Source organism: Podarcis tiliguerta (genome assembly GCF_965153285.1).
Source record: "Podarcis tiliguerta genome assembly, chromosome: 2".
NCBI lineage: Eukaryota > Metazoa > Chordata > Lepidosauria > Squamata > Lacertidae > Podarcis > Podarcis tiliguerta.
In genome coordinates, this window is record NC_139535.1 from 24,540,497 (window position 1) to 24,567,605 (window position 27,109).

The 27,109-nt window shown below is 40.2% G+C and overlaps 1 protein-coding gene across 3 annotated transcripts in view; it reads left to right on the plus strand.

Annotated features, from left to right (window-relative positions):
• Positions 1-27,109, plus strand: part of ATXN7 (ataxin 7) — a 94,161-nt gene extending 67,052 nt beyond the window's left edge. For all 3 annotated transcript variants that reach the window (XM_083424948.1, XM_083424947.1, XM_083424949.1), the window contains 8 exons: positions 9,815-10,070; positions 12,349-12,608; positions 14,189-14,271; positions 15,575-15,840; positions 17,501-17,699; positions 18,188-18,309; positions 19,057-20,002; positions 22,069-27,109. In XM_083424948.1, coding sequence (XP_083281074.1) covers positions 9,815-10,070; positions 12,349-12,608; positions 14,189-14,271; positions 15,575-15,840; positions 17,501-17,699; positions 18,188-18,309; positions 19,057-20,002; positions 22,069-22,086 — 2,150 coding nt within the window. In that variant the 3' untranslated portion in view covers positions 22,087-27,109. The remainder of the gene's footprint in view (positions 1-9,814; positions 10,071-12,348; positions 12,609-14,188; positions 14,272-15,574; positions 15,841-17,500; positions 17,700-18,187; positions 18,310-19,056; positions 20,003-22,068) is intronic.

Consider the following 27,109-nt stretch of genomic DNA (forward strand, 5'->3'; position numbering starts at 1 on the left):
TCCCGTAGATGGCCTTTGCAGAGTTAGTTGATCAAAGTGGATAATCTCAAAATGAGGGATTAACTGCTGCAAGCGGCCCACATAAGCCATTCTGAAATGTGATTTGGCCAAAGTTCAAACGCAGATGGGAGTTGAGTTTGCTATTAACTCAGACGAAATGCTGATGTTTGCATGGAGCTATCACAGTATTTTGGGAACATAGTAGCTCTTTTTAAACTGTATCGCAAAGACGTGTAATTGTTTACAAAGCTGACTGATGTCTAAGATTAACATTTCTGCGTGCTTAAAACGCTTAAGCTGTTATTTTGTTAATCATATTTATGATTAAAGTGCTTCTGTGATCAAAATAAGTTCCCTGAACAGAATGTGATCTGTGTTAAAGCGGCTTCTCTGCAGAAGTTTAAAATGCACATTTTTGTAAAAGAAAAAACATTTGACAAGGGTAAGCAACAAAAGATACAAAGAAATTTGTATCTGGTAATTTCAGCCTTCTGATTGTAAGTGCTGTGTTTGTTTTGTTTGATTTATTAACAAGCACTGGCTTAATAAGCTAATTTTAGAAGCTAATCACCTGAAAAGCATATTTAACTCCCCTTCATAGCACAATTGAGCAACGTAAATTTACATGTCAGAGTGCTATAAACACAAGACTTCTGTTTACGACAAGAGATAGTAATAATTTTGTCATTGTAAATCTCTTGAAGCTGAAATGTGAAAATAAATTGGTGACCTTATCACACTACATATACTGCAGTTATATTTTTAACACTAAGACAATTGGTGATTATTTATTTGTTTACTTTTTTTTTTTTTTTGCATCCCAACTTCCATAATACTAGAGGTTTCCTCTCGCCCCCGATAACATTTCACTGAGTTTTATATACATGTATAAATATAAAATAAAATTTAAGAGCATCTTACCGTGCAAACATAGTGTGGTTTGTCCTTATTGTTTACTCTGAATCATCACTCAATTTTATCAGTGACAAAGCACGAAGCTGCCTGTATGCTAGAATTTTTGTTGTAATCCTTCTAGGCAGCACATAGTAATTATACTGCAAGAGTCTAGAATATTTTGCCAACATAACTACATTAAAGTTAATTGAATGACCAAGTGTCTCTTGTTCTTAATCAGAAGTGCTGCTAGTATTGCAAAGGTGTTCTTTAAAAAAAAAAACCTCACGTCAACAAAGCAGTTTGTTTCTACCCAGTTATGCTTTGTCTAATAGCCTGTTACACCTGCTTGAACCCCTTTGGTGCCACAAAAAGTTACACTGCAACATTCTGTTTCTTGGCATATTTTATAATTGCAATTGACCCTAAAGTTATCAGAATATAAATTTGGGAATTCAAAAAACCTGTAAGTCAGGGAAAATAAGTAAATGAAAATTTCACCCCTCTGTTTCCAAGATAGCACAGCTGTGTCCCCCCCCCCCCCAGACACATCAACAGAATAGCATCCTATTGAGCTTAAATCCACCTCTGGAAACACTGTAGGGTTTCAGTAGGTGGTTCAGTCAGAAAATGTGCCTTCTTTGCCATAGTTATGGTTCACATGTAACAGTAAGCCACACCATGGCTTTGTGCAAAAAAAAGAGGAAAAAATCCATGTGGGATTCTGTACCAAAGGTTGCGGCCACAGTGCTTCTCCTCAGTTCTTGTTACTGCTGTACTATCCAGGGCAAAACCATAGATTAGTGTAGTACTGTATAATGCCCAAAGCCATGTCTTGCTCAAGACAAAAGACAAGCAGTAAGCAAGGTCAAATTGAGATCTTTTAGTTTTTATCCATCTGTTTTCAGTAACTGTCTAGAAACCTTTTCAGATCTTAATGTTTATCAAGGCATTGACAGATGTTAAAAATATTTGTTTTAAAGAAGAACATTGGGGTCTGTTTTTATTGAATTACAAAAGCTGGGATAAAAGTTGTGGGGAAACTAGTACAAAGGGTAAATAGTTCATTAATTCATATATTAAATATTATACTGCCAGTATTATGACGGCAGAAAATTTCCACATGTTAGAAAGCCCTGTGGCGTATTTGTTAAAGCTGATGCAGAACAGTGAAAAGGTCTTGTGACGTATTTACAATGTTCCTTGGCTTCCTGTTCTTCTGGTAGCTGCTCCTGACAGCTTCCACTTAAAACTACTGCCTGCCACTCAGTCTGCTGTTTTTGAACTACTGTTGCGCTTTCCACAGCCATTGGACTTAATGTTTCTATCTAGCGTCTGATTTACCATACAGATTATGTCAGCTGTTGTGTTTTGTACTGACGGTAGAACAGCAAAACTAAAGGAAGTTCTAGGCTGATGCATTGTCCCAGAAAAGGATCAATAAAATTTATCTACTCCGTCTGCTACAAGAACTGTTGAAGATGATTCCTGTTCAGAGTTCGTCTGTGATAGTAGAGCAGATGTGTATAAAAAGAGTAAACTTTGCAAGAGCAGCACTGTGGGGAGTGGGGGTTTCCCACTCCCTGGGAAGATAGGGAGTGCAACCTGATATTAAGATATTAATAAGAATTTTAAAAACTCTTCTCTACAAAGCTTTAAAAACATTTTGAAGTGCTTCTCAACAGGTTAGAAGTGGGAAATGCATGAACTGATGGACAGGAACTGTCTGTGCAAATCCTGATTTGCACATTAATGATTGTCAATAAAAGGGAGGGAGAGAAGTGCAGATCTTATGACCATTAACGGCGACTTCATCTTTATTCAATCATAGTTATTGTAGTAATAACCAGGAATGGGAGAAATGCTTTCTATTAGTAGGCACCATCATTGTGCTTCTTTCACAGTGGGAAATCCCACTCCCAACTGTTCTATCATCCTTTTGGATTTTTGCACACACACAGAGGGAGAAATTTATTCAGTGCTGAATTCTGTGCCCAGTACCATAGTCTGGCTTTTGTTTGCACCCCCACAGAATCTCAGTAAACATATGTTTGTCTTAACTGGTGTGAGGTGATCTGTGATAGCAGATCAGACTATCATTTTCATTTTGTGTTACCATTTTAGGAATCCATCAGATTATAAACTCCCTATGAACCTGTTGTTGTAAATCTTTAGAGCACGATTGCTCATGTATTAGAAGTTGTGTATTGAAGAATTCTTTTTCTTTTTTTTTAAATGCAGTACAGCTGTCAAATGAACTGGCCAGATTATGATCTATTAAGGTAACTAATAGGATCCTAAATCTAAAGAAGGACCAGTGGAATTTTAACTCATTTTCTTAGTTTCAAACCTCCTGATGCAGGAGGAAGAGAAGAGTATAGGCATTCTATTTGCCAGTTCCTAAGGCAAACAGGTAAAAGAAAAAAGTGATGAATCAGCAGCAGTGCAGACCAGGTGGCACCAATCTTTTTGGACTAGTGGACACATTTTGAATTTTGAGAGAGTGCTGATGGCACCAGTCACACATGGCATAACAGAAAATGGCTGCCAAGAGGTGTGGCATAACAGAAAGTTAGAAAGACAACCATCCCTGAGAGCCAGTTTCCCTTTTCTGATGCAGCTGCATGTAATCCCTGATAACCTGTGTGGAACAGTTTGGGATGTGGCGTGGGGAGCTACAGGGAAGGGGGAATTGTAGAAAATTGTCTCCCGTTTCTTACGTGAGCAGACTCCACCATGGGATCAAAAGCTGTGCAAATGGAATGACAGCATTGGATTTCAAACTTTCACCTCAGCGTGAGTTCATGAGGTCATGCTTTTAAAATACAATTTTGACAACTCTCAAATTTATATTCTGGTATCTGTCATATCATACACAGAGAGATGGGACGTGTGATATGAGCTGTTCTTGTCACATACTTCAAGCTTTAATGTACAGTTGTGTGAGGTTTGAGGTGTAATGCCATGATTTTATGTCCTGAGAAGGGATAGTTGATCTCAAGTGGGTTCTTTAGGCTGGGGAGTGAGGGTGCTGCCAGTAAAATCTAAGAGTAATTCTCCTGCAAAGTATCAGCTTAATACTGGATAAGCAGCAGATTCTGTCTTTCAGATCTCCTCTTTAATTACTACCAGATAAGAGAGTTGCACTCTCTCTAGGCCTTGATTTTCATACTATAATACCCTATATAATATTACTCACAGGGTGGCTTTACAGATAAAAATACTTCAGTTATTTCCCCATTTTCTTAGGTCCAAGTATTCACACTTTTCAAACAGAAGAAGACATAATACATAATTTCATCAGTTACCTCACAAAAGCCCCTTCACATGAGGGTCTCATTTGTTGTTGGATATCCAAAATCTACATCTGTTGCTCAGTTCCTGCTTAAAAATATTTTGGTACAAGAAACGTTGGATTTGTAATTTTGTCTAGATATGCCATTTTTCTACCTTTATCGTCCTAGTCTAATATTGAAATTTATATCACCATTGAAGACTTCATTGTCAAAACAATTAACAAACACTGCCTGAGTCGCCTAATGAAAAATGTCGTTAATGATATTTCTGTCAATTAAAACTGTACATTGCAAATTAATGAGTGTTAGTTGTTACATCAGTTTCTCAACCAATAGTTTATATATGTGTGTGTTACAGTGTAACTCCCCTGTCATTTTAAGATGATGTAAAATAGAAGATACAGTACTAGTAACTTGCCAATGAATGGATCAGATATTATTTTTAACATTGACTTGTATTGGGATTTAAGATTTGCTAAGTGTACAGTAACTAAGAAGGTAGAAATATCTAGTCTTTTCTTTTTTCTTTTTGCTTCTTGTAAGGGTCCAGTATCACTAATATTGGCTCTAGCAAAATCCTAAAGCACTGCTGAACTTTTAAGGCCTCCAAATAGTAAGTTAGCAAATCCACTCTGGGAATCTCGCCATTGTTATAAAAAGACACTTGGCACTTAGTACTTTGTCCTATTTAGAAGCACACAATTTACTAGGCTATAAAATGCAAATATACTTGCACAGCACGTAGTTTTGTAAATAGACTAAATGGCCTGTTTTCGGATATGGTGGAAGATTACTAAGAGAAAAACTAGAAGTGAATCAATGCAAAGATTTATTTGCTCCCAGACTTCTGGGGTCCCCCCACTTTTTATTTAGAACTCAGAATTACAACAGAAGCATGTGGTTCATTTTTAAGTTTAAATGTGTAGTTTTGACACCTCAGAGAGCCCTACCTTATTTTGCTGATTGGCTGGGAGGGTCTGGTTGATTTCGAGGTGTTCGAGAAAGGGATGAATTAGCTTCAATGCCAATCCTAACAATTAAGAATAAACTTGAATTAGGATTCTTTGTGCCTCTTACTAATTGGTGGTGGTGTTTTCACCCCATCTATGATTGATCATGTGATTGATCAAATAATCCAGGGATTATGTTGTTCTTGGGATGGAGTGGCAATCCTCGGATTTAGAGTTTGCATTTAGTGCACCACTGTGAAATTTGGTCATAAATCAAGCAAGAGCATCAAACTTGCATATTAACATATTCCGATTGTAATTCTTTTTGTTGCTATTTGTGCAATTACTATCACAGACCCTGAAATAGCAAGCATGCTTCAAGATAATTTATGGTTTGGCCACAAATGTGTACACAGATGAACATGAAATATTAAATTTACACACACACCCAACAAGGCTGCTGGAATTTCAGATGAGTAGATCCTTCATCCTGGCTTTGCAGTTCCCCCAGTCTGTTCTCTATGCAATGCTACCTTTTCAGGAAGTGATATATTCATATTGGGATGGGTAATGACCTCCTCCCCAAATATTATTTCATGTCTTGATGTACAAACATGGGATATTCCTCTATTATTTATAAAAACGAAAGCACACATTTAGATGTCTGATTTTCATTCCTATAGCTGAGGTGTGAAAGCTGACCAAAATTTGATGGCCTGTGACCTCATGCAAGGATGTAGACTTTAATTTCAGAAAAGAAAGCTGATGTTTATAAATATCAGTAAATCTTGAGAACCTCACAGAGGAGACATACTGCATAGGGCTACCAATTGCTGAGTCTTCATTTATGTGTGGTATAAAAAACAGCTATGCAGATTTTTGGTTGGAAAAAATATTAGGTTAATCTGAAGGGGCCTTTTCAGACTTTTTCTTATTTCGTATGAAGAGTCGGTGAGGCTTACGCAGGGCTATTCCAGAGTTTTCCTGATACCACTGTTTTTCTTGTGATTCCTTATGAGATATCTGGGGGCGGCAGATCCATAAGCGGGTAACGACTTGATTAATGAATAATGCCACTGTCTCCTATGTGATGAATTGGTGGGTAGACACTCTGGAAAGAGGAAGAGATGTGTCTCTTCTCAGATCTTGTGTGTGTTTGAATGAACAGTTATGCAGTAGGAATGTATACTTGACAGGTTTATCTATACAACCTTATTGCTTACTAGTAACTTCTTTCATAACAGGTTTAAAGCAGGTCGGATATTTGTTAAACCCAAAGGTTAAAAAGTGCACAAAACAGTTTCTCTAGTTGTGCCCAGAATAGAACAGACTCTAGTTGCAGTTCTTGGATCCAAAACCTTCAGTTCCAGAGAAACATTAAAGGTGCTCACAGATCTGCTTCTGCACCAGAGAGCAAGGAAATTAGAAGTTCAGGCACTCGACCTCAACATCTGTGCCATCTAAATACGTTCTCTTACCCAGCCAGTTTACACCTTAGCCTCCAGGCATTCACACTTTCCCTTGATCTTTCTGCCCTAAATCATATTTCCCTCTACATATTCAGTGTATGTATTGGATGAGCAAAGAATTGAATGGAAAGGGTGTAGTTCAAAGAAAGGTTTTAAAACTGCTGTGATTCAGCTACTCTTTATATCCTTCACAAGGCAGATTTTCAAGCCAAATTTCTTACTGATATAATTTGTCTTGATTTTTTGATGAATAGCATTTTCAGGCTTTAAAATGATAGAAAGGTGAAAAAGCAACTCGCCTTAACTATACAGCCATTCCAGCAGCCTTTATAATCAAGGCTAAACATATTCAAAAATCTGTATAATCATTTTGGGGATTTGTGTTGAGCTTCCGGTGTTGGTTTCTTGTCAGAGTTCTGCCATAACTGGTCTGGTCAGGTTATGAACAGGGAAAGGGGAGGAGAAAAGTATTGCTCATAGAATCACTGCAGTACCTAAATAGAGGACTATGTGTATTCTGGAGGCAAGAGTTAGGTAATGGAGGAAATAGTCCCTGCCAAGTTTCTGCTTTTTTTTTTCAGTCGTAGGAAATACTAGACTAGCAATAAATAAATAAAAAATACCTAGATAATCTGCAAGGAAGCTTGGTTTTGTAGCCCTTCCAGATAGTGCAATGGTAATATGCTTTTGCTAGATTTCATTTCATATTATACTTTTTTAAATTAACAACTGATAAAACTGGAAATACACATTCCTTTTAAAAGTGTCTGGCTCTTCTGTTACAGTAAGGGGAGAAAATCCTGTGCCTGTATCATAAGTCCTAATGCTGAATTTTGAATACAGTCATACCTCGGGTTGAAGTAGCTTCGGGATAAGTATTTTCGGGTTGCATGCTGTGACGACCCGGAAGTAACGGAGTGCATTACTTCCGGGTTTCGCCACTCGTGCATGCGCAGACGGTCAAAATGACATCATGCACAGAAGCGGCGAATCATGCACATGCACAGATGCACAGACACGGGTTGCGTTCGCTTCTGGATGCGAACGGGGCTCCAGAATGGATCTCATTCACATCCAGAGGTACCACTGTACTGATTTGAATCTAAGGGATGTGATTAAATTACAGTAGTTTGAAGCCTCAGGAGCCTACACTTATCAGCCTTGAGCCTGGTTAAGATCATAAGAGCCTGCAAGATCAGGCCAGAGGCCCATCCAGCCCAGCATCCTTTCCTCACATTGGCCAACAAGATGCCAATGGGAAGCCCACGAGAAAGCATGGAGCTTTCTCCTCGCCTACGATTTCCATCAACAGGTGTTCGGCAGCCTACTCCCTTTGACAGTGAATGTAGCAGACTCACACTTCTTCATTACCTAATGGATGTAGTATTGCTTAATGAATGGGCTGGTGTGCACATCACACATTAGCACAAGCACGTGGGTTTCCAAAGAAGAGATCATGACCACCTAGCTCGTCCCTGACTACTAAACCATGGTTTGGCTTAGCATGTACGTAGTTTGAACTTGACTCATGGTTTAGCTTTCGCCAGACTACCCACAAGCTACAACCAAGATTCTTTCTGGAGTTTATGGCTATGGTTTGTCCAGGAGATCTAAACCACAAGCCTGCATTCATATGACATGCTAAGCTCTGCACACTGCATGGTTTGACATGCAGACCAGAAACTTGCACTCCTTCACCTATATGTACTTGCCTAGTACTTGAGATCTTCACTGGAGGTCTTTCTCTAGGTTTCCCACTTATTAATACAAGGTGGGTATTACTAGGGAGAGAGCCTTTTCAGTGTTGATGCCCTCTTTATAAAATGCCCTCCCCCAAGAGGCTTGTGTCACACCCAGTGCTTTTTTCCCGGGGGGGGGGGGCGCAGGAGGACGCATATCCCTAAACATTTTGTGAATCTTTGTACTTTTGTCCATTTACTGTATTTGTTTTTCCCGATTTGAACTATAAAATGGTGATTTTCTTGAGTCAAAATGAGAGTACCCCTAAACATTTTTAAGAGGGGAAAAAAAGCACTGGTCACACCCACTGAATCTTTTAGATGCCATGACTTTTTTATTTGCCCAGGCCTTTTAATTACAAAAAGCATATTCGACAGTGTTCTTTTTCTGGTTTTGAAATGGTTTTACCATGCTGTGTCTATGCTGACTTTTAGATCATATTCCTTCTGATTAGTATTGTTTACAACTGATGGTGATGGCAAAAGTTTAAATGATAATTAGTGGGTTTTTTCATATAAGTTTGTAAACTGCCAAGAGGACTTGAGCTGTATATAAATGTAACAAATAAGTTTGAATGACCCTAGATAAAACTTTCATAATGACTTCAATGCAGTGCTGCTGTTCAAGGGATTGAACAGTGGTACCTCGGGTTAAGTACTTAATTCGTTCTGGAGGTCCATTCTTAACCTGAAACTGTTCTTAACCTGAAGCACCACTTTAGCTAATGGGGCTTCCCACTGCCGCCGTGCCGCCAGAGCACAATTTCTGTTCTCATTCTGAAGCAGTGTTCTTAACCCGAGATACTATTTCTGGGTTAGAGGAGTCTGTAACCTGAAGCGTATATAACCCAAGGTACCACTGTATTCAGCTGCCAGCCACATTAGAGTGGATAAATGGGAGATGTGCATGACCACCAGAGGAATAGGTGGCTGCGGCTGCCAACTAAAAACCTGAGGTTTCTAGGACCCTGCCCAGGGCCAGACTAGGCCGTTTTCCCACTTGAGACGAATTGCCCTGCCACCTTCTCCGGCACTTCTTTCCATTGCCAGCTGATAGCTTGGAGAGAGTGGGATGATCCCTGGGGGACAAAAGACAAGCTACAGCAAAGAGATATTCGCACTGACCCAAATGAACACCATTATTATTATTATTATTATTATTATTATTATTATTATTATTATAAAATGTGTGCCACTACTTCCTGTAACATTTTCACAGTGGTTTACCAAGTTAAAACAGTACCAACAATAACCAAGCAATCAATGGCAAAACAAAACGTAAAACAACAGCTGTATGGAAAAACAGTGGTCACAATGTGGAAAGCCAGCGCACAGCAGCAATCTGTGTCCAGAAAAAGCAGCTTTTTATTTCCACATGCAGTGGAGCAGGAGAAGTTCCAACCTGGTTTAGAACCAGTTCCATATTCTCGGTGTTTGCTAACATGCTCCTTCTTTTTCCCTTCCAGAAAGAAGACACAGCTCCTCCAGCAAGCCACCTTTAACCCCTCCTTCCTCTTCAGTATTCTCCCTCTTTTCGCCTCTGACTTCAAAAAGCAAAGGTAGCAGCGGAGGTGGGAGCAGTCGTTCATCCAGTGGCGGAGGTACTAGTGCATCGTCATCATCCAGTTCCAAGTTGTTGAAGTCACCCAAAGACAAGCCGCCAATCAGTGGAAACAATAGGCCAATGCACCTGGTACATAGCAAAGGTCCCCATGACAAAATGTGAGTATGCTCTTATAAGGAGAGGCACTCAATGTTTAGCAATGGATACAAATACTATCTCAGTTTTGCGTATCTCATTTTGAAAAGGCATATTTCATTTTGGTCTAGGGCTCCTTCCCAGCAACTGGCATAAGATCGATGCATATCTTCCACCCACCCATTCCCTTTCTCGTCCAGTCACTAGTATAGTGGCACATAATGTTCTGGAGCTAATAGGAACCATGCTTGCATGAAACCGGGGTGTGGGTGGTTTGCAAATAATTGTTAGAGGTAACAATGGTTATCATTAAATATAGTGTGTAGACCTATATACTTCACTAGTGCTGGAAAGGGAAAGAAGAGGATAATTCACATGGGTACAACAGAAGAAGGGCTTAGCCTATAGGATTCATGCAGAATATTTGATCTGCGCCAGGGTAGGGCTTTGGTCTTTTAGCTGCTGAGCTGTGACTTAAAATTATATTGCAATCCAATATGGAGGCTGCACCAGCAGCATCACTGCCGCACTTTTTAATGTTTCTGGAAGGGGAAGGGTGATATAGAAAAAGAGAAAAACCATATCAAATTGGAAAAAAAGGAAACATGCTCATATGGCAAAAAGAAAGTTAAGAGTTGGTTACAAGTTGCAAACTGGGATTAAATATGTTTCCTGAGTTTCCTAAGCATGCTGGAAACTTCTGAGTTAGAAGATCAGGGCCACCCACTAATTTTTATATTTTGTGTATTATTATTTCTTAATTTTGTACACTACTTTGCCTCCAAAGATCACAGGGCGGTTTACATTATAAAGTTGTTGGACATAGAAATCATACTGGTGCAACATTGAAGTAGAAATGTATTAAATGTCAAATGGTTTCTGCGCACATACTCTAAAAGTGAACAGCTGAATCTGATATATTGTGTACCTGAGAAAGAAGAACAAACGTGATCGAATAAAATGTGCATACGCTTTATAAAAGGGAGATGAGCAGCCAGACATCCTATTTTCTATTTTGAATTGAACACAGTAAGTTGGATCCAGACTTTGTCCTCCACTAACGGAAGCACTCTTTTAGTCCATGGGATCCTTTGGATCTAGTGGCAACCTTTGCCCAGATGGGCAATTCACATTGTGGTCTGTGCACCCATCAAACACCCAACTATGACTAATGATTGTATTGAGCATGGGACCGTTTGCAAATTAAAAAGGGGCAGGGAACCTTTATTGAGATGTTCACTTTTCTGGTAAAACGGAATAGTGACACACATAAATTATTGGGGTCAACAGCAAAAAATGCAAAATACGTTTGTTTCTTGTATTTCCTCTTAAAAAAATTGATTTAAATTTTTTTTTTTAAAGGCCATAAAATTCAAAAACCCACATAATCAGTATGCAGGCTCTAACTTATTCCACAGTTTTTTAGTCATCAAAAAGCACAGTACAGTTTTTTCATTCTGTTCCTAGTGCTGTTTCCCATTTGTATGAAGCTGCTGGATGCACTCATTGACGGTTAAGGCATGGTGGTATCAGTATGCTGATGGCACCCAGCTCTTTCCTTCATACCATCTGAATCAGATGTAGCTATGTCTCTGCTGAACTGGTGGCTGGAGGTAGTAATGGACTGGATGAGGGCTACTAAATGGAAGGTGGTTTCTCACTAGAGGAGAGGTGCTGTTGGTGGATGGTTCTAATGTTTGGCAACTGTGTATTTGGCATGTTCTGGGTGGAGTTTGCATTGTCTCTGAAGCAGCAGGTACATGGTGCTGCTAGATCCATTGTTGTCATTGGGAGCTCGGGTAGTTTTGTTGGCTAGTGGTGCCTATTGCCAGCTATGGCCGGTTCAGCAGCTGTAGCCATTCCTCGGTTGAAACACCTTGGCCACAATTTTGCTTGCCCTACACATCATACAGCATCTATTTTGTATGATCTACACTGGCTACCAATGTGGCTTGGAACCACCTTTTCCCATATCAGCCAGCCTGTGCTATCAGATTGGTGGAGGGCACTGATTATCAGAGAATGTGTGAGGTTGTGCTATATGGCCTTCTCAGTAATTACATCCCAACTGTGGATTTCCCTTCCCCTTAGAGGCCTATGGATGGCTACATATCTAATGGAGATGCATCTGTTCTCCCAGGCTTTTAGAGGACCTGGCTGATCTGCTCTGGAGTTTAGGGTTGTTTGTTTTATCACTGCTCCTAATTTCTGTTTCAGCTGTATTTTACTTTGTGTTGGAAACTGCTTTGATGAAAAGCAGTCTACATATTTGATAATAAATGACCTGTTTCCTCCTTGCAGCATGACTCCATCTGTCAAAGTGGAAAAAATACACCCAAAGATAGATGGTGCACTATTGAAACCTGCTGTTGGTCCAACCTGTTCTACTACTGTGAGCTCCTCAATAAAGACTGGCCTTAATCCCTCAATACCAAAGCCACCCTTGCCTTCCCCTGGACAGATACTGAATGGTAAAGGTCTTCTCTCTGTGCCTCCATACTCGGAAAAGAAGCAAGACGAGAGTACAAATAATAGGAAATTTTTACACAAAAGATTGTCAGGTAATTATTATATGGCATTCCCCCCCCCCCCCTCGCTTGCTAACAATAAAAATAAAAGAGCAACTGGCAAGGCTTCAGAAGCATTGTCTTCCGGCTTCAGATGTACTGTGGTTAATTTCTAACAAGCCAATGATTTGCGAAACTGGTTAACCAAAGTTCTGGGTCTGGGAGGGGACATGGAACATGCAAGGTTTGGGCTCTTTCACATATTGCTGTGCCAAAGTTTAGTGTGACATCTGAGGAGAGCAGAGCTGCTGTATGATAATAAATCTTGTGCACTAGAAATGCTGTCTAAATCAGGCATAGGCAAATTCGGCCCTCCAGATGTTTTGGGACTACAGCTCCCATCATCCCTGACCACAGGTCCTGTTAGCTAGGGATGATGGGAGTTGTAGTCCCAAAACATCTGGAGGGCTGATGTTTGCCTATGCCTGATCTAAATGCTAACTCTTGGTTGGTTCCATAGCACCGTGTGCGGTGTTCTTGCACAGGTATTACTTCCCTTTTTCTGGTGTTCCTCCATCCCTTCTTGGACCTTCTGGTGCAGCACTATTTGAGATCCTGCTGATCAGAAAAATCAGCCACCTATGCACGCCCAGCCTTCCTTGGATCCTAGCCAACATTATTAAATGTGCCTTAAATCATCATAATGTGGCATGAGCTAGAAATGCACAAAACGAAATACGCAAGTGCTGATTAATAGTGAAAGCGTTCACTATTTCCTTTAAAGTGTCCCTCATTTGAAGTATAATATATATATTTTTTAATCCTCCTAGGTGAATTAAGTGGTATGAAATCATTTCCCTGGTGCAAGAAATAGCCCTAGATAAAGGCCAAGAACCGACACAGTCCACACAGCTATATAGTTTTCAACTTGGAAGCTTTGATAGCAAATGAGGCAAGCCATGAACAGTGTGTTGACTCTTGGACAGGGGATCGGAAGAAAAGCACTTAGGGGATGGGGGGTTGCACATGTAGATCTCTTGGGTCTTAGCTGCTGTGACCATTTATGGACCCACAGTTATGGAATTTTGCCAGTTATGGAAGCATGTACAGTTAAAAAAGAGCACTGTTATTTTTTAAATAAAAAAATAAGCGCACCTGCTCCTTAATCTCTTCAGTTTGTGTGTTTTTGAAATCTTAATATATGAATTTAAGAAGGTTTTCCTCCCGTTTTCTTACCTATAGCATCATATACAGATTTCTATATAAATGTAAGAGAGATGTGGCTTCCACTTGACTTAAAGTGTATGGTATATGTCAGTAACACTGAACCGTTAGAATATGACAGTATGATTCATTTTTCTAGTTTTGCTTTAATTTATATTTCTTTACAAAGCATGCTCTTTGAGTCTGTGTGGTTTCTTTTTCACGGATTCTATAAAGAAGAGGGCCGTAGGTGTAAAGAAAAAAACAAGTGTGGCAATACCTTTACTTGGTTTCACATCTTAAACTCAAAAGCAACTCTGGGGTTAGTTCTGCATTGAAATGAACAAATTCAATTTCTGAATGAAGCACAAATTGCTGTTGTTGTTGTTTGCATTGTTATTATTTGTATTATTATTATTTGTATTTAACAGAGAGAGAATTTGATCCTGATATCTACTGTGGCGTCATTGACATAGAAACGAAGAAACCCTGTACTAGGTCTTTGACATGCAAGGTAAGATGCCTTCTTAAACTAAGTTTTCTGAACATCAGGACGGAGAAGTCAAAGTATGATTTAGGTGATTCAGACAACTTCCTGAAAACAACTTAGAAAACTCTGTTATGGAAGCTAGTAAGAAGGTTAGAGCTAGACTGTAATAGGAAGAAAATCTAGTTTAATTTAAATCTTCATTTATGTGTTTTCAGACAATGCATCTAAATGGTTCCAGTTCCTCCCTTCCACCCACTTTTTAAAAAAATTGGGAGATACTCAAATAGGTTTTGGCAAAATAGGGAGTTCTGCTTAAATACGGCTTCATCTTTTGACATGGGGAAACAAGGCAAGGCCACAGGAAATTCTGATGGGAAAATTCAGATACTGGAATTACTATCCTAAAATAATGCAAATGAAATGATTAAAGAAAATAAGCAAATGCAGTATAAAAATACAGATCAGATATGCTCTGAATTGCATTCACACTGTCACCTCAGCTCCCTTACTAGGGCAATACTGCAAACCTCTTTGCTTATTACCAAAGATGATGTGCAACTGTGAATCTCTGGCTGGGTTTGAACTGGCACTAAAAATGTAGGGTAGGGTATTTATAGCTATAACATGTTGAAGAATGGCTTGTACACAAAACCCTTTAACTGCTGTGCACAACACCTATATTTCCAGCAGAGGGAGCACCAGCTAATGTAATTTAACAAAATGGCATTTCTATGTTTAAGTGGGTATTAATGAAATTCAAGAAACACCATTATATTATATCACAAACACTGCAGAACTTGGATACACAATCCAGTGTTAATTCCTGTACTACCTATGGTTAGGACCATATGTAATGAATTTGATTTACCATGAGCTAGGAAACTCCATGATTGTGACGTTTTAATGGGTTTAATGCTCACTTTTAATATCTTCTTAATGCCAGATGCAAGTATGGCACATGGCATTTGCAGGTCCTGTTTGAAAGTTTGGCCTGTGTCACTTCATGCCAGTTCATATATTTATGCAGCCAGACATATGATGCATATAATAGGCTCTTTTCCATTTTCCTCTCTGTATTCCTGGTATTCTTCCAGGTCTCCCCACCACTACCAATTCTCCCCATTCCACTGTTCCTGATCCAAAAATGCTTCATAAATGACCACTCTACCCACCTCCCCATATGTATTGTGCTCTGTTTTCCTAAAAGCAAACGGGATAAATCTGCACTAGTAAAATGCCAGACATAACAATACAAGGCTTGGTTTTATATAGATTGCACAGATATACCTCTTCAACCTGGAGTAATTGGTTGCCTTTTAATTTCCAGACACATTCCCTAACTCAACGGAGAGCTGTACAGGGTCGAAGGAAACGATTTGATTTATTACTAGCTGAGCACAAAAGCAAAACCAGGGAAAAAGAATTACTCCGCCATTTGGATCATCATCAGCAGATGCCCCCTCTCAGGGAACCACATCCCTCACCTTCAAGAACTTCCCAGGAGCTGCACCAAAATTCTCATGGAGTTATTCCTACAGAATCAAAGCCTTTAGTACCTACTAAACCCAAACCTCACACCCCCAGTCTTCCAAGGTAAAGAAAATCACCCAGTGACTTTTGGTGAGGGAAGTTGAGGAATTGTGACTTTCTGCATTAGGCCTGGTGAATACTTGCTTGTCTGGTCCATCTGCTCCATTTGTGCCTCTCCAGGTAGCACAAGCTCTCCCATTTTAAGATTTTAAGTGTCTGCACTGACCCATGCTACAGTCTCACATTAGAATTCCTATGACACCACTATAGGCAATGCAGCATGCTTTTATGTTGTACTCTCACAAGCTTTGGATTGATCTGAATTAGCTCTGCTTATTAAGCTTAGCATGGTAACAAGTTAATGAAGGTAAATGATCAGACCACCTAGATATTTTCAGGTAAGCCCAGATCATTGTGACCTGTTCCACAGTCAAGAAGCATGAGAACATTAATAGAGCGGGGGCTGAAGGCTGTAAATGCCAAATAGTTGAAAAAGTTTGGTCAAGGTCTCCATTCTTCTGAATTGGAGGCCAGGAGTCACCATATGCCTCTCTCTAAAGCCGAGAAACATTTCTGCAATTAGTCTGCCTTTGGTTAAAAATGAAAATCCTATCAACACATTGTGTGAGCAGAAGGTTTTTCCAGGCAATCTGTGTAAGGTAAGCTTTAATTTCTAAGAACGACTGTCAAGCAAGCGCTCTAAGGCAGAAGGCGTTGTAGTTACCAAAGCCCAGTTTAGGGTTGGTTCACATAGTTGTTTTCAGCTGTATTTTCGGCATATGAACCCCCTGTACTTTCTGTGTCGGAAGAGCTGTGCAAGCTTTGATTCAGCAGAGGGCTGCATTAATGTAAGACAGAGATTTCCCCCTGCAGCCCCCCACACTCTCAATTCTGAGTGGTTTTGTAGGGTTCCCCAACTCTCTAGAACAGATTTTCAGGGATCTACAATGGTCCATTATTATTTTTGTAAGAAACTATTACTCTTCATGCATGTGCATATGTGTCGTAATTTCATGTTAAAATACAAATTGTAACAGCTTGGATATGTGAGATAGATGGTGTTTGTTTCTATTCAGAGGGACTCAAGGCAATATATGGATATATTGCTGCCCACCCCCATGTTGTCCTCACAACAACCCTGTCAATTGTATGAGACTGAGTGACTGGTCCATGGGCATCCAGTGAGCTTTGTGATTAAGCGCAAATGGGAACTTGGGTCTCCTCAGTCCTTGTCTACTGCTCAAACCACTACACCAGCCTTTCCCAGCCTGCTGCCCTCCAGATATTGTTGGATTACTGCCCCCATCATCTCTGGCCACTATCCATGCTGTCTGGTACTGATGATAATTGTTGTCCATAACATCTGAGGGTACCAGGTTGGGGGAGGCTGAATTTACACCAACTCTCAGTTCATCAAAGTGCTTGAAGCCTTTGACCACCAGAAAGGTTAGAAAAGAGAGAGAGAGAACATGTGGATCTCCCTCTGTTTCCTGTTCTTCTTAGGCTGCTTGTCATCAACCTCTAGTGAAGTGCTTATTGCTTACTTTTGACACTGTTGTGGGATTGGTCTGCCAATTCATTGTGCCATTTTGCATATATAATATAGGAATAGGTCCTGTGCTCTAAATCTACGACCTTTGTTCTATAAAAATGCATTAATACATTTTTAAGCCAAGTTATGAAACGTTCGTTGGCATTTAACTGTGATTCCTCTTTTATGAAGGCCTCCCGGCTGCCCAGCCCAACAAAGTGGGAATGCCCCAAATGAATCTCCATCAGTCCATGAATCTCCACATGCTCCCTTACCTGCAGCTGAGCCAGCATCTCGGTTATCCAGCGATGAGGGAGAATGTGATGAAAAAGAAGAGCCTGTTGAAAAACTGGATTGTCTTTATTCAGATCATCATCCTCAACCAGCTGCTGTACGTTTCCCAATTTATATTTTCCTTGTATTTCCCTTGCTTGGTGTTTTAAATGTGTGTGTATAAGCAGCAATACTTCATGTTCTCTGGAGGAAGGAGCATTCAGATGTAGCTGTGGGTCTGGATACAGAATACTGCTGAATACTGAATCACACGGGTTGGTTGCAATTGCTGTGGTAGGCATTAAACACAAGAAGCTAGCCTGGTGACAGAGAAGCTGAAAGGCTGCTTTTAGCATCAGTATTCCACAGAGAAATATGATCTTTGGGCAGGATCGGCTGCTCTATAAGATATGTAGTATATTTGTTGGATTCCTTCAGATGGAAATTCTGAGTTGTAAGAGAGCCACAGATGATCATGAGTGCTTGTAATTCTTTCTGTATGTTGTTTTATTGCAACTGTTTTATTTGTCCTTGCTTTATTTTATATTTGCTAATATGCAACATCTGGTTGAGAAATTTACTAAAGTAACTATCCCTCTCCCCCAGTTTTGCACATTTGGTAGTCGACAAATTGGAAGAGGTTACTACGTGTTTGATAAGCGGTGGAACCATATTCGATGTGCACTTAATGTCATGGTGGACAAGCATCTTAACTCACAGATGTGGAAGTGAGTAGAAACAGAACAGGCTGTCATATATGTCATTGTGAAGTGGGGTGTTTTGCACGCACAGGGTGAAGGAGGAAAACGTGTTTTCTTTTGCAGTTAAGGAGTGTTAACATTAAGCATGAACCCATTGTCTTAGGTGTTTCTAAATTAATGGAAATGATCCATTTCCTCAACTGAGGCATCCTTCCCAATTAATGAACTACCAGTGTAGCCTTGAGTACCCAGCACAAGAGAGGTAACACTTGTATACATTGTGAGATCATTTGCCAGTTTCAGGCAGCCAACCCAGAGGTCTGAGCGAGAGAACCCTTTTGGACAGAAGAGAGCAGAAAAACTTCTGAATACCAGTTGCTGGAAACCGCAGGAGAGAAGAATAGTGTTGTGCTCAGGCCTTCCTGCAGGTTTCCCATGGGCCTCTGGTTAGCCACTGTGAGAACAGAGTGCTGGACTAGAGGTGCCATTGGCTTGGTCCAACAGAGCTATTACCAGGTTCTTAGGGGAGATTTGGGCATTGCTTTCTTCAAAATCTGTTAGGTTGCCAGCAGGAATGCTGGCAACCCTTGGTGAAGCTAGGTGGACAAGGGGGGTCCCTGGTATCTAATTCTGATGGCCATTTGTGTAGGGCCTTTGACTCTGTGCCCACTGTACCTTTTCAGTCTTCTTTCTGTTAAGGTAGCAGATTTTTTTTATTTCAAGTGGGCAAAATAGAATTAACCCACGGAGCATTAACGACCTGCTTTTCCCTAGGAAAATTCCTCCAGCGACAAGCAACACTACATCCTTGCGCGCTCCACACCGGACAAGCTCGACGCCTGTGTCGCAGTACGGCTCCAGCACAACAGGTTTCCTCTTGCCCGCCACAGCTATGCCCTCGCCAGCACACGTGTCTCCTTCCTGTTTATCCCTCAGTGGGAAATCGGTACCATCCCACGGGACTACGCTCAATGCCAACCCTGCAAGTTTTGGTGCAGCAGAACCTGCCTGCAGTATGCAATCAAGACAAGTGTCTACATCCCCTTCCACGCCTCCAGTGCTTTCCTCGGTACCGTCGCCTCTGTCCAGCAAACCTCAGAAATTGAAATCCAGCAAGTCTTTCAAGCCTAAGGAATCTTCTGCTAGCAGCGCCAACTGCAACAGTACCAGTAGCAACAGCAGCGGTGGCAGCTCAGGAAAGAAGCGTAAGAACAGTTCTGCGCTGCCAGCACCTTCTTCTCATTCCACAGAGTCCTTTAGGAAGAACTGTGTGGTGAACTCTGGAAACTCTGGGGCTTCTTATCACTCGCCTGGGATGTCTTCGTCCCACAGCCTCAACTGTATGACTGGTAAAGCTAACTCGGTTAGCCTCAAACATGACCAATCAGGGAGGGGCCCTCCGACTGGGAGCCCTGCAGAATCTATAAAAAGAATGAGTGTGATGGTGAACAGTGGCGATTCCACCCTGTCGTTGGGGCCGTTCATTCACCAGTCCAGCGAGCTGACGGTCAACTCGCACGGCGGGTTTTCACATTCACATCCTTCCCTAGACAAATTCATAGGAAAGAAAAGAAAGTGCTCGCCTGGTTCAAGCAGCATAAACAGCAGCAGCAAAGCAAACAAGGTTGCCAAATTGCCGCCAGTGAACAACATTCACACGAAACACGCTGGTGCAATCCCAGGGACACAAGGACTGATGAACAATTCTATCCTTCATCAGGTATGAAATCTTACTGGGGCCATATTGATATCCAGACAAGTTACTTTGACAAATTCCCATTCCGGACAGTTACTTGCCTACTGGAGGTGATTTTTTTCTTGTCAGAGATGTTGGCGCTGGATATCTTGGGTGTGTGTATGCTTCGCTTTGCAAAATGGTTTATTATTATTATTAACTCCCCATGGATGCTGTTGTTTGTTAGAAGCATAATCCCTTTCACCTTTTGGGACTTGTTGAATTTTTAAGACATGGCACAGATTCCTTGTTGGGGGAAATAGCACGATCCAACTGGACTCACCTATATATCCTGAAGGGCTTTCCTGTTTTCAGCTATGGGAAACCAGAGACTCATTCATGTTTGAGAATATTATTATTATTATTATTATTATTTATTAAATTTGTATATCACATTTCATCCAACGATCCCAGAGCAGTACAGAAAAGAAAAATACAAAATGAGAACTCAAAATACATAATAAAGCAAAAGCAAAAACAAACCAATGAACCCTGCTTCCATAAACACATTTAAAAGGCCATAGAATAGCCAAAGATCTGGTTATAGAGGAAAGTTTTTGCCTGGAGCCTAAAGATATGTAATGAAGGCACCAGGCAAGCCTCTCTGGGGAGAGCATTCCACAAGCAGGGAACCACCACAGAAAAGGGCCATTTTTGTGTTGCTGCCCTCCAGACCTCTCATGGAAGAGCCACACAAAGAAAGGCAACAGATGATTGCAGGGTCCAGATCAGTTCATACAGGGAGAGGTGGTCCTTGATGTATTGCATTCTTTGGCCATTTAAGGCTTTATAAGTCAGAACCAGCACTTTGAATTGGTCCTGGAAACTAATTGGCAGCCAGTCAGTGCAGTCGGGCCAGGATTGATGTAAAATGCTCAAACCATTTTGCCCTGGTGAGCAACCTGGCCACTGAATTCTGCCCTAGCAGAGGCAGCCGTATGTATAATGCGTTGCAGTAATCTAACCTAACTGTTATCAGAGCAGAGACAATGGAAGTTAGACTAGGGCCACCAGCCGAAGCTGAGGGAAGGCACTCCGCACCACTGAGGCCACCTGAGTCTGAAGCAACAGCAAAGGATCTTGAAGTATTCCCAAGCTGTGTGCCCACTCCTTTATTGAGGGAATATAACGCCATCAAGAGCAGGCGACCTCCCACCCATCCAGTCTAGGGAACCACCCACTGACAGTGCCTGAGTCTTCTCTGGCTTGAGCTTCCGTTTGTTGGCTCTCATCCAGTCCATTCCTCCACATAGCCAGAAATGGGTACCCCATGGGGCTGCTTGCAAGTTGGAAGAGCTTAGTTTGTGCCATTGAAAACAACTCAAACAGATAGCATTGTGCCAGTGGGATTCAAGTCTGTTTGCCTTTCGCCAGATTGCCAGCTTACAGCTTAAATACCATGAGTGGATCAACTAATAGTTTTGTTGTTTTTTTTTAATCTGCTGCACCCACCAAGAAAAGCAGCATTTATATTTTTATTATTTTAACAGGGCATAATGGGTTCCATAGTTATTTATTTGATAATTACTGGTCATCTCAGCAACCAGGGGCAGGTGCCTTGTTGCAAATGAACAAGTTGCTGATTGGAATTGACAATATTATACCACAGTGAACTAAAGGGAGGATATGGGACTGGGCAGTAAAACAGAAATTCATGTTTTTTTAATCAGCAACCTTACTGAAATTTTAGAAGCCACTTCATAATTTTCAACCTTGATGACAAGTAATTGAACTTTGCCCATATACTGTGTAAAAAAGAGAAAAAAATGTTTTCCTTTGACGCATAAGAAAGGGAGGGGTCAAGTAGGTTTTTGCTGTTGCTGTGACAAAGAACCCTATACAGAAATATGCCTAACATGATATAGCAATAAAATGCATATAGTTTTTTCCCACCCCAAGAAAGTAGATGTTTAGTTGCTAACCTGTGCCACTGAATTTTGCCAAAGCATATTTTGGGGATCCCAGATGATATAATTGGACATAGCTTTATCACTTAAAATATTTAATATTTATTTATCTATCTGTTTTTCCTCTTTTCGTTTGTGCGAAAGCCAAAGGCTCGTCCCTAACAGTTGACACAGACAATGCCATGGTAAGAAAAGAACTGGATTATTTTCACTACAAGCGGGGAAAAATGAATAAATCTCCATCTGGAAATCCTGGACTCCAAGATGCCTTTTGAGTTCTCCCAGCTTCCCACAGTCCTCAGGTGTGGAAATCTACTGGACTGTCACACAATCAAGGAGTTTCCCTGAAGCCATGTCTGTAGCAGCGAAGCTTGGAAATGGACTCTGGATTGCCGTTCAGCCACAGGATGTTTCCTCTCAGTGTTACCAGTGGTCTGGACAGCTTGCTACAAAAGCCCTGTGAGATTTCACTTACAGGAGTACATCACCTTGCCACTATATGATCTAGGTTGGTTGGGCAAAACAATGTTTGGGAAAGAACATTACTGTGGACTTGTTTTTTTCCCTTTTCTTCTGATAGTGTCATAGGCATAATTAACTGCCCCTTTGGCACTGTCCAGTGAAAACCCCTCACGAAGGAGGGGGCACAATGTGTTAGGCACAATAAACAGAAGAAGAAGAAGAAGCCCTCAACAAGGGAATACGGCTTTAGTGTTTTATAGCAATGTTCCTTGATTGGAATACAAAAATAGCACAACTTAGAAAACAAAAACGGTCTACATTTTGCCCAGCCTTTTGCAAGTAATTTGGGATAAGAAGCTGTCAGGAGTTCTAAAAAACAAACACAAAAATGTTCATGGCCATCACTGAAAAAATTTAAAAAAGAAGAAGCATATTTAAATAGTGAAATCACATGGTACAGAACAATTTTATGAGCATCATCTACCAAGCACAGCTGCTCAGTATTCTTCATTCATTCCAGTGGAGTGTTCGTCGGGTCCTGTACAACGGCCACTGAAATGAAATAAGGTTGCACAGCGACATTGTATGAAGGAGGGCTGTGCCTGCTTGATTTTGAATAAAATTGCTTTGATCTTTTTTTAATATATATATATATATCCCCCCCCCAAACCCAGATGCAAAACTCTCAAATCCAAAATGGTGAATGACCTCTAAAACTATTCCCAAAGAATATATTTCTTGACCTATACTGTATGCCATAAGCCTTTGTTGTTTTGGGTAGGTGGGTAGGGGAAACTGAAAATGCCAATCTAAGTTGGTTGTACCATCCAACCTTTTAAAAAACAGAACACAAAATAGTCCTTATAAAACTAAAACGCAAACCTTTAAAACAATGAAATCTCAATGCTATTTTTCTTGAAAGATTTTTTCCAGTAAGTTGATGCCTTGTTCACATAACCAAATTAGCATTCCGTTCAATGAAGTCCACATTCAGATTTTTTGGATGACTGCATTAAGTGCCAGTTCAAATTCTGAGCTCAGTGTTAAATGCACCCCTTGTACAGCCATCTTGTGAGCAAAGGGGGAGTGTTTTAAACGCCATCCAATCCCAAGTGGTCATTCCCCTCCTTCCCATGAGTCAAAAGTGTTTTGTTTTAAAGAAATATCCTCAGAAGGGCTTTAATATTATCATTTGATCTGGATGTTTGTGACACTAGTGAATCTCGAACTACAACCTGGAATTTCTACACATTTTATCACGTGAAAGGAAAACAATAAAAATAAACCCCAAACCATAGGTCATAACACAGGCAGAGCTTCCCTTCAGCAAGCCCGTAGAAAGTAAAATTTCTATCCATTTCAATGGGGGGGGGGGTGTTTTGGATTGTGGATTCAGACAGCCTCCCCAATAAGAATTTGCTCTTGCAATAATCAAGTGAGGCTAGATTGTCTGAGGGTGCCAACTAATTGCAGACTCTGCTGAAGCCACAGTTCTCAGCATGCTGTATTTCCACCACTTCTCAAAGTGATAGGTGCAGAGCCCATTTCACCTTGGCTACCCCATCAGATCACCTAGCTCTGTTCCACTCCTATCCTTGGTAAAATGCGTGGCCAAATGGTTAGCAGTACTCATTGAGGAAGAAAGCTGATTGTCTGAATCTATCCTCAACAGGGCTTGTGCAGGAGAAGCTCTCGGTGGAATGTGTGCCTGTAGACTTCTGCCTTAAAGGGGCACCAGATCTTGCTGAGATTAGACAATCTGAGCCTATCTATTTCACACAGCCCAGCCTCTCTCCCGACCATGGTGGTGCATAGCACATCAGGGATTCTAAAACCACCACAAGCAGCAGCTGCTTGGGTTTTGTTTTTTAAACCTGTTGAGGTTTTCCAATTTGCTACGATTATTAAAACACAGTGAAGCAACAAGACTCTATGCAGACAACTCTAAAGCCTTGAATTCACAAAAGATCATGTGTTTGTTTTTTAAGTAAAGGAATAATATTTTGGATGGTGATGATTATGCAAATATTTAAAAAGAGGGAGGGCTTGAACAACCCTTCAGTTTCGAGAGGATGCTATAAAATGTTAAAACCTCTTAATTGGCTTACTTGGGGCATGGGAGGAGACGACCAAAGTAATGTATCTGCTCCGCAGAGAGAAAATCGATACTGACTCCTTCCCATGTGTTGGATATTTTTGATCACAAGTGCAATTTGGTTTTGATAGATTTACCTTCGAAGGCTGACAAATTTTTCATAAGTTAAACCTTTAGTGGCTTTAAGTACTCAAAAATGTCTGTTTTATAAATATTATGTTGCTCTGAAAGCATCAAAGCAAGTCTTAGGCTCCTTAAAAGACATGCAGATCTTTGTAAAAAGTTCAGCAGTTAACCACTGTGTTTAATTTCTATGAGTTGCAGCTCTGGGCCCAATTCCCACTGTGAATGTCTCCATTGCAAGCCATGTTGAAACGGGAGCTTCACACAAACACAGCCATGCTCTTGCGCAAAGCCCCCCTGACGCATTCAGTGGGGCTTATGTAAGTGACATTCCAGGATGGAATTGTGGCCTGTATCTGTCTGTTATGGCTTATAATTTTAAAACTTGCCATGAATAGAACCAGAGGACGTCTTAATTTATGCCTGCCCTCAAAAGTGTAGACTTGCTTAAATATTATACAAACAATATTCCATTTTGGGGGCTTAGTAATAAATGGAATGATTGTATTTGAAGCTTTTATTGTCTGACAACATTCTTATTGTAAATAATTAAGGAAATTTCAGATTTAATTTATCTTGCAAGATTTGCAGTGGCTGGGTTGTTTCTTAGAAAGATTTTGGTATTAATTTAAGAGATACAATTTTTATAGTCTTTCCAGCTTCTCATTATGACTCCTGCAGTTTTCTTAACCTAAAATAAATAAAAAAATTAAAAAATGTTGCAATGATGAACAAAGAATTATACGAAAATAATGAAACCCATACTTTTGTATCTTTATTTTGGAATTTCTTGTTCTATTATAAATATTGAAGTATCCCTATTTCAGAAGACATATTTTGTTAATTGATTGTACATATTTAAATATGTATTTTTGCACAGGTCTTTTTTTCTTATATCCAGTTTTGGTACAATTGAAAATCATCTAGTATTTATTAATTAAAAAGAGAAAAGCAAATACTTTTTTTATAATTTGAAGTGGTTCACTGCCAATCCAATAGATAACATGCCTACTTTGCAGTTTTTAAGGGATGTCTCTTGTTTGGGGAGGGGGGAGGGGGAAGAGTTTTGTCTCTTTCTTTTAATGTCTTGGGAATTGCTGGATACAAACGAAGGCTCTGGCATTGCAGTCTATGCCCGCAGGCGCCACTTCTCTAAGCAGGAAGGCTGTGTGGCATTTAGATGCATATGGTTAGCCTGCTCTGGTATACACAACATTTCTTACAGTTAGACCTGAGTCCCAGATGACTACCTTTTAGTTATGACACACGGCTTCTAATTCTTTTTTTTTCTTTTTCTTTTAGCATTTGTGTATGTGTGCACATGTATGTGAGTCTTTACGTGGTTTAAAAAACTAATGGCAAAACTGAAAGTGCCTGATTTATATATCTAGATTTTAAGCTTGGACTGTTTTTTAGACAGCTTCTCCTTTAAAGACTTGAATGTTCTGTTGGAAAAAAGAATTGGAGCTTGCTTTCCCCACCTACATATGACTACATATTAACGCGGGAGAGAGGATGGCGGAAGGGGCGGGATAAAACAAAATCAAAAGATCCGATTGAAGTGAGTCCCTAGTTCATAAATAATGCCAAGGGTTCTGGAGATACTTTTCAACAAGTAAATTTGAATATTTTCTTCTGTTGCTATCAGCTAGAACTTAAAAACAAAACAAAAACAACAACAGAATGTTGACATTATTTTGTATTACTGGGGGGGAAAGTTACCTCTCGAAGCAATTTTACAAATTAGCAACACAAGCCGCCGCCAGGCTATCCTCTGCACAAGCCTCGCTGAAATGAATGGGATTTAGCAAATGTGTAACTCCCTCTTCGTTCCAGTGAGGTTTGAATGAGAGCGGTTCACATAGTGTGGTTTCAACCTATCATCTTCCGGTAAGTCGTCTTCCGGCAAGAGTTGTTATTGCCAAGGATGTTTGTTTCTGTTTTGTCTTTTTGGGAAGGGGGGAATTGTACGGTGAAGGGGATTGGGCTTGAAAAGATTGTTCTGCTTTCCTTAAGCAGAAGGTTGTTTATTTTAAATGCTTTTGTGCAAAATATCCTACTTTTTATGAAAGGTGATTATTGTTATTTTTTAATGAGCACTACATAATGTCAATAAGAATGTAGGCTGCGGAAGCTTCTTGCTTTTGGAGTTGAGCCCGGCTCCATAGAAAGGGGGAAAAAGCAATCTCCTGTGTAAAATGTGTGAATAGTTTGATAATTTGTATACATATTCAAGAGCATCTGCTCAGAGCTGAACTTTTTTGTGTTGGCTGCTGTATAGTACATGAACAAATGTCATGGGGTAGAAAAAAAATTACTTTGGATATTTAAAAGAAGAAAATAAATATATAGTCTATTTGTTTTGTAACAAGTTTCTGTAAATAAAATAATTTATACTATTTATAAGAAAAAAGTTGTGCTTTTGCTTCATGACCAGGAAATTAGCTTGTTGTATAAACAAGATGTTACTGAAACAAGGCAATAAAATTGATTAGGTTGTCTTTA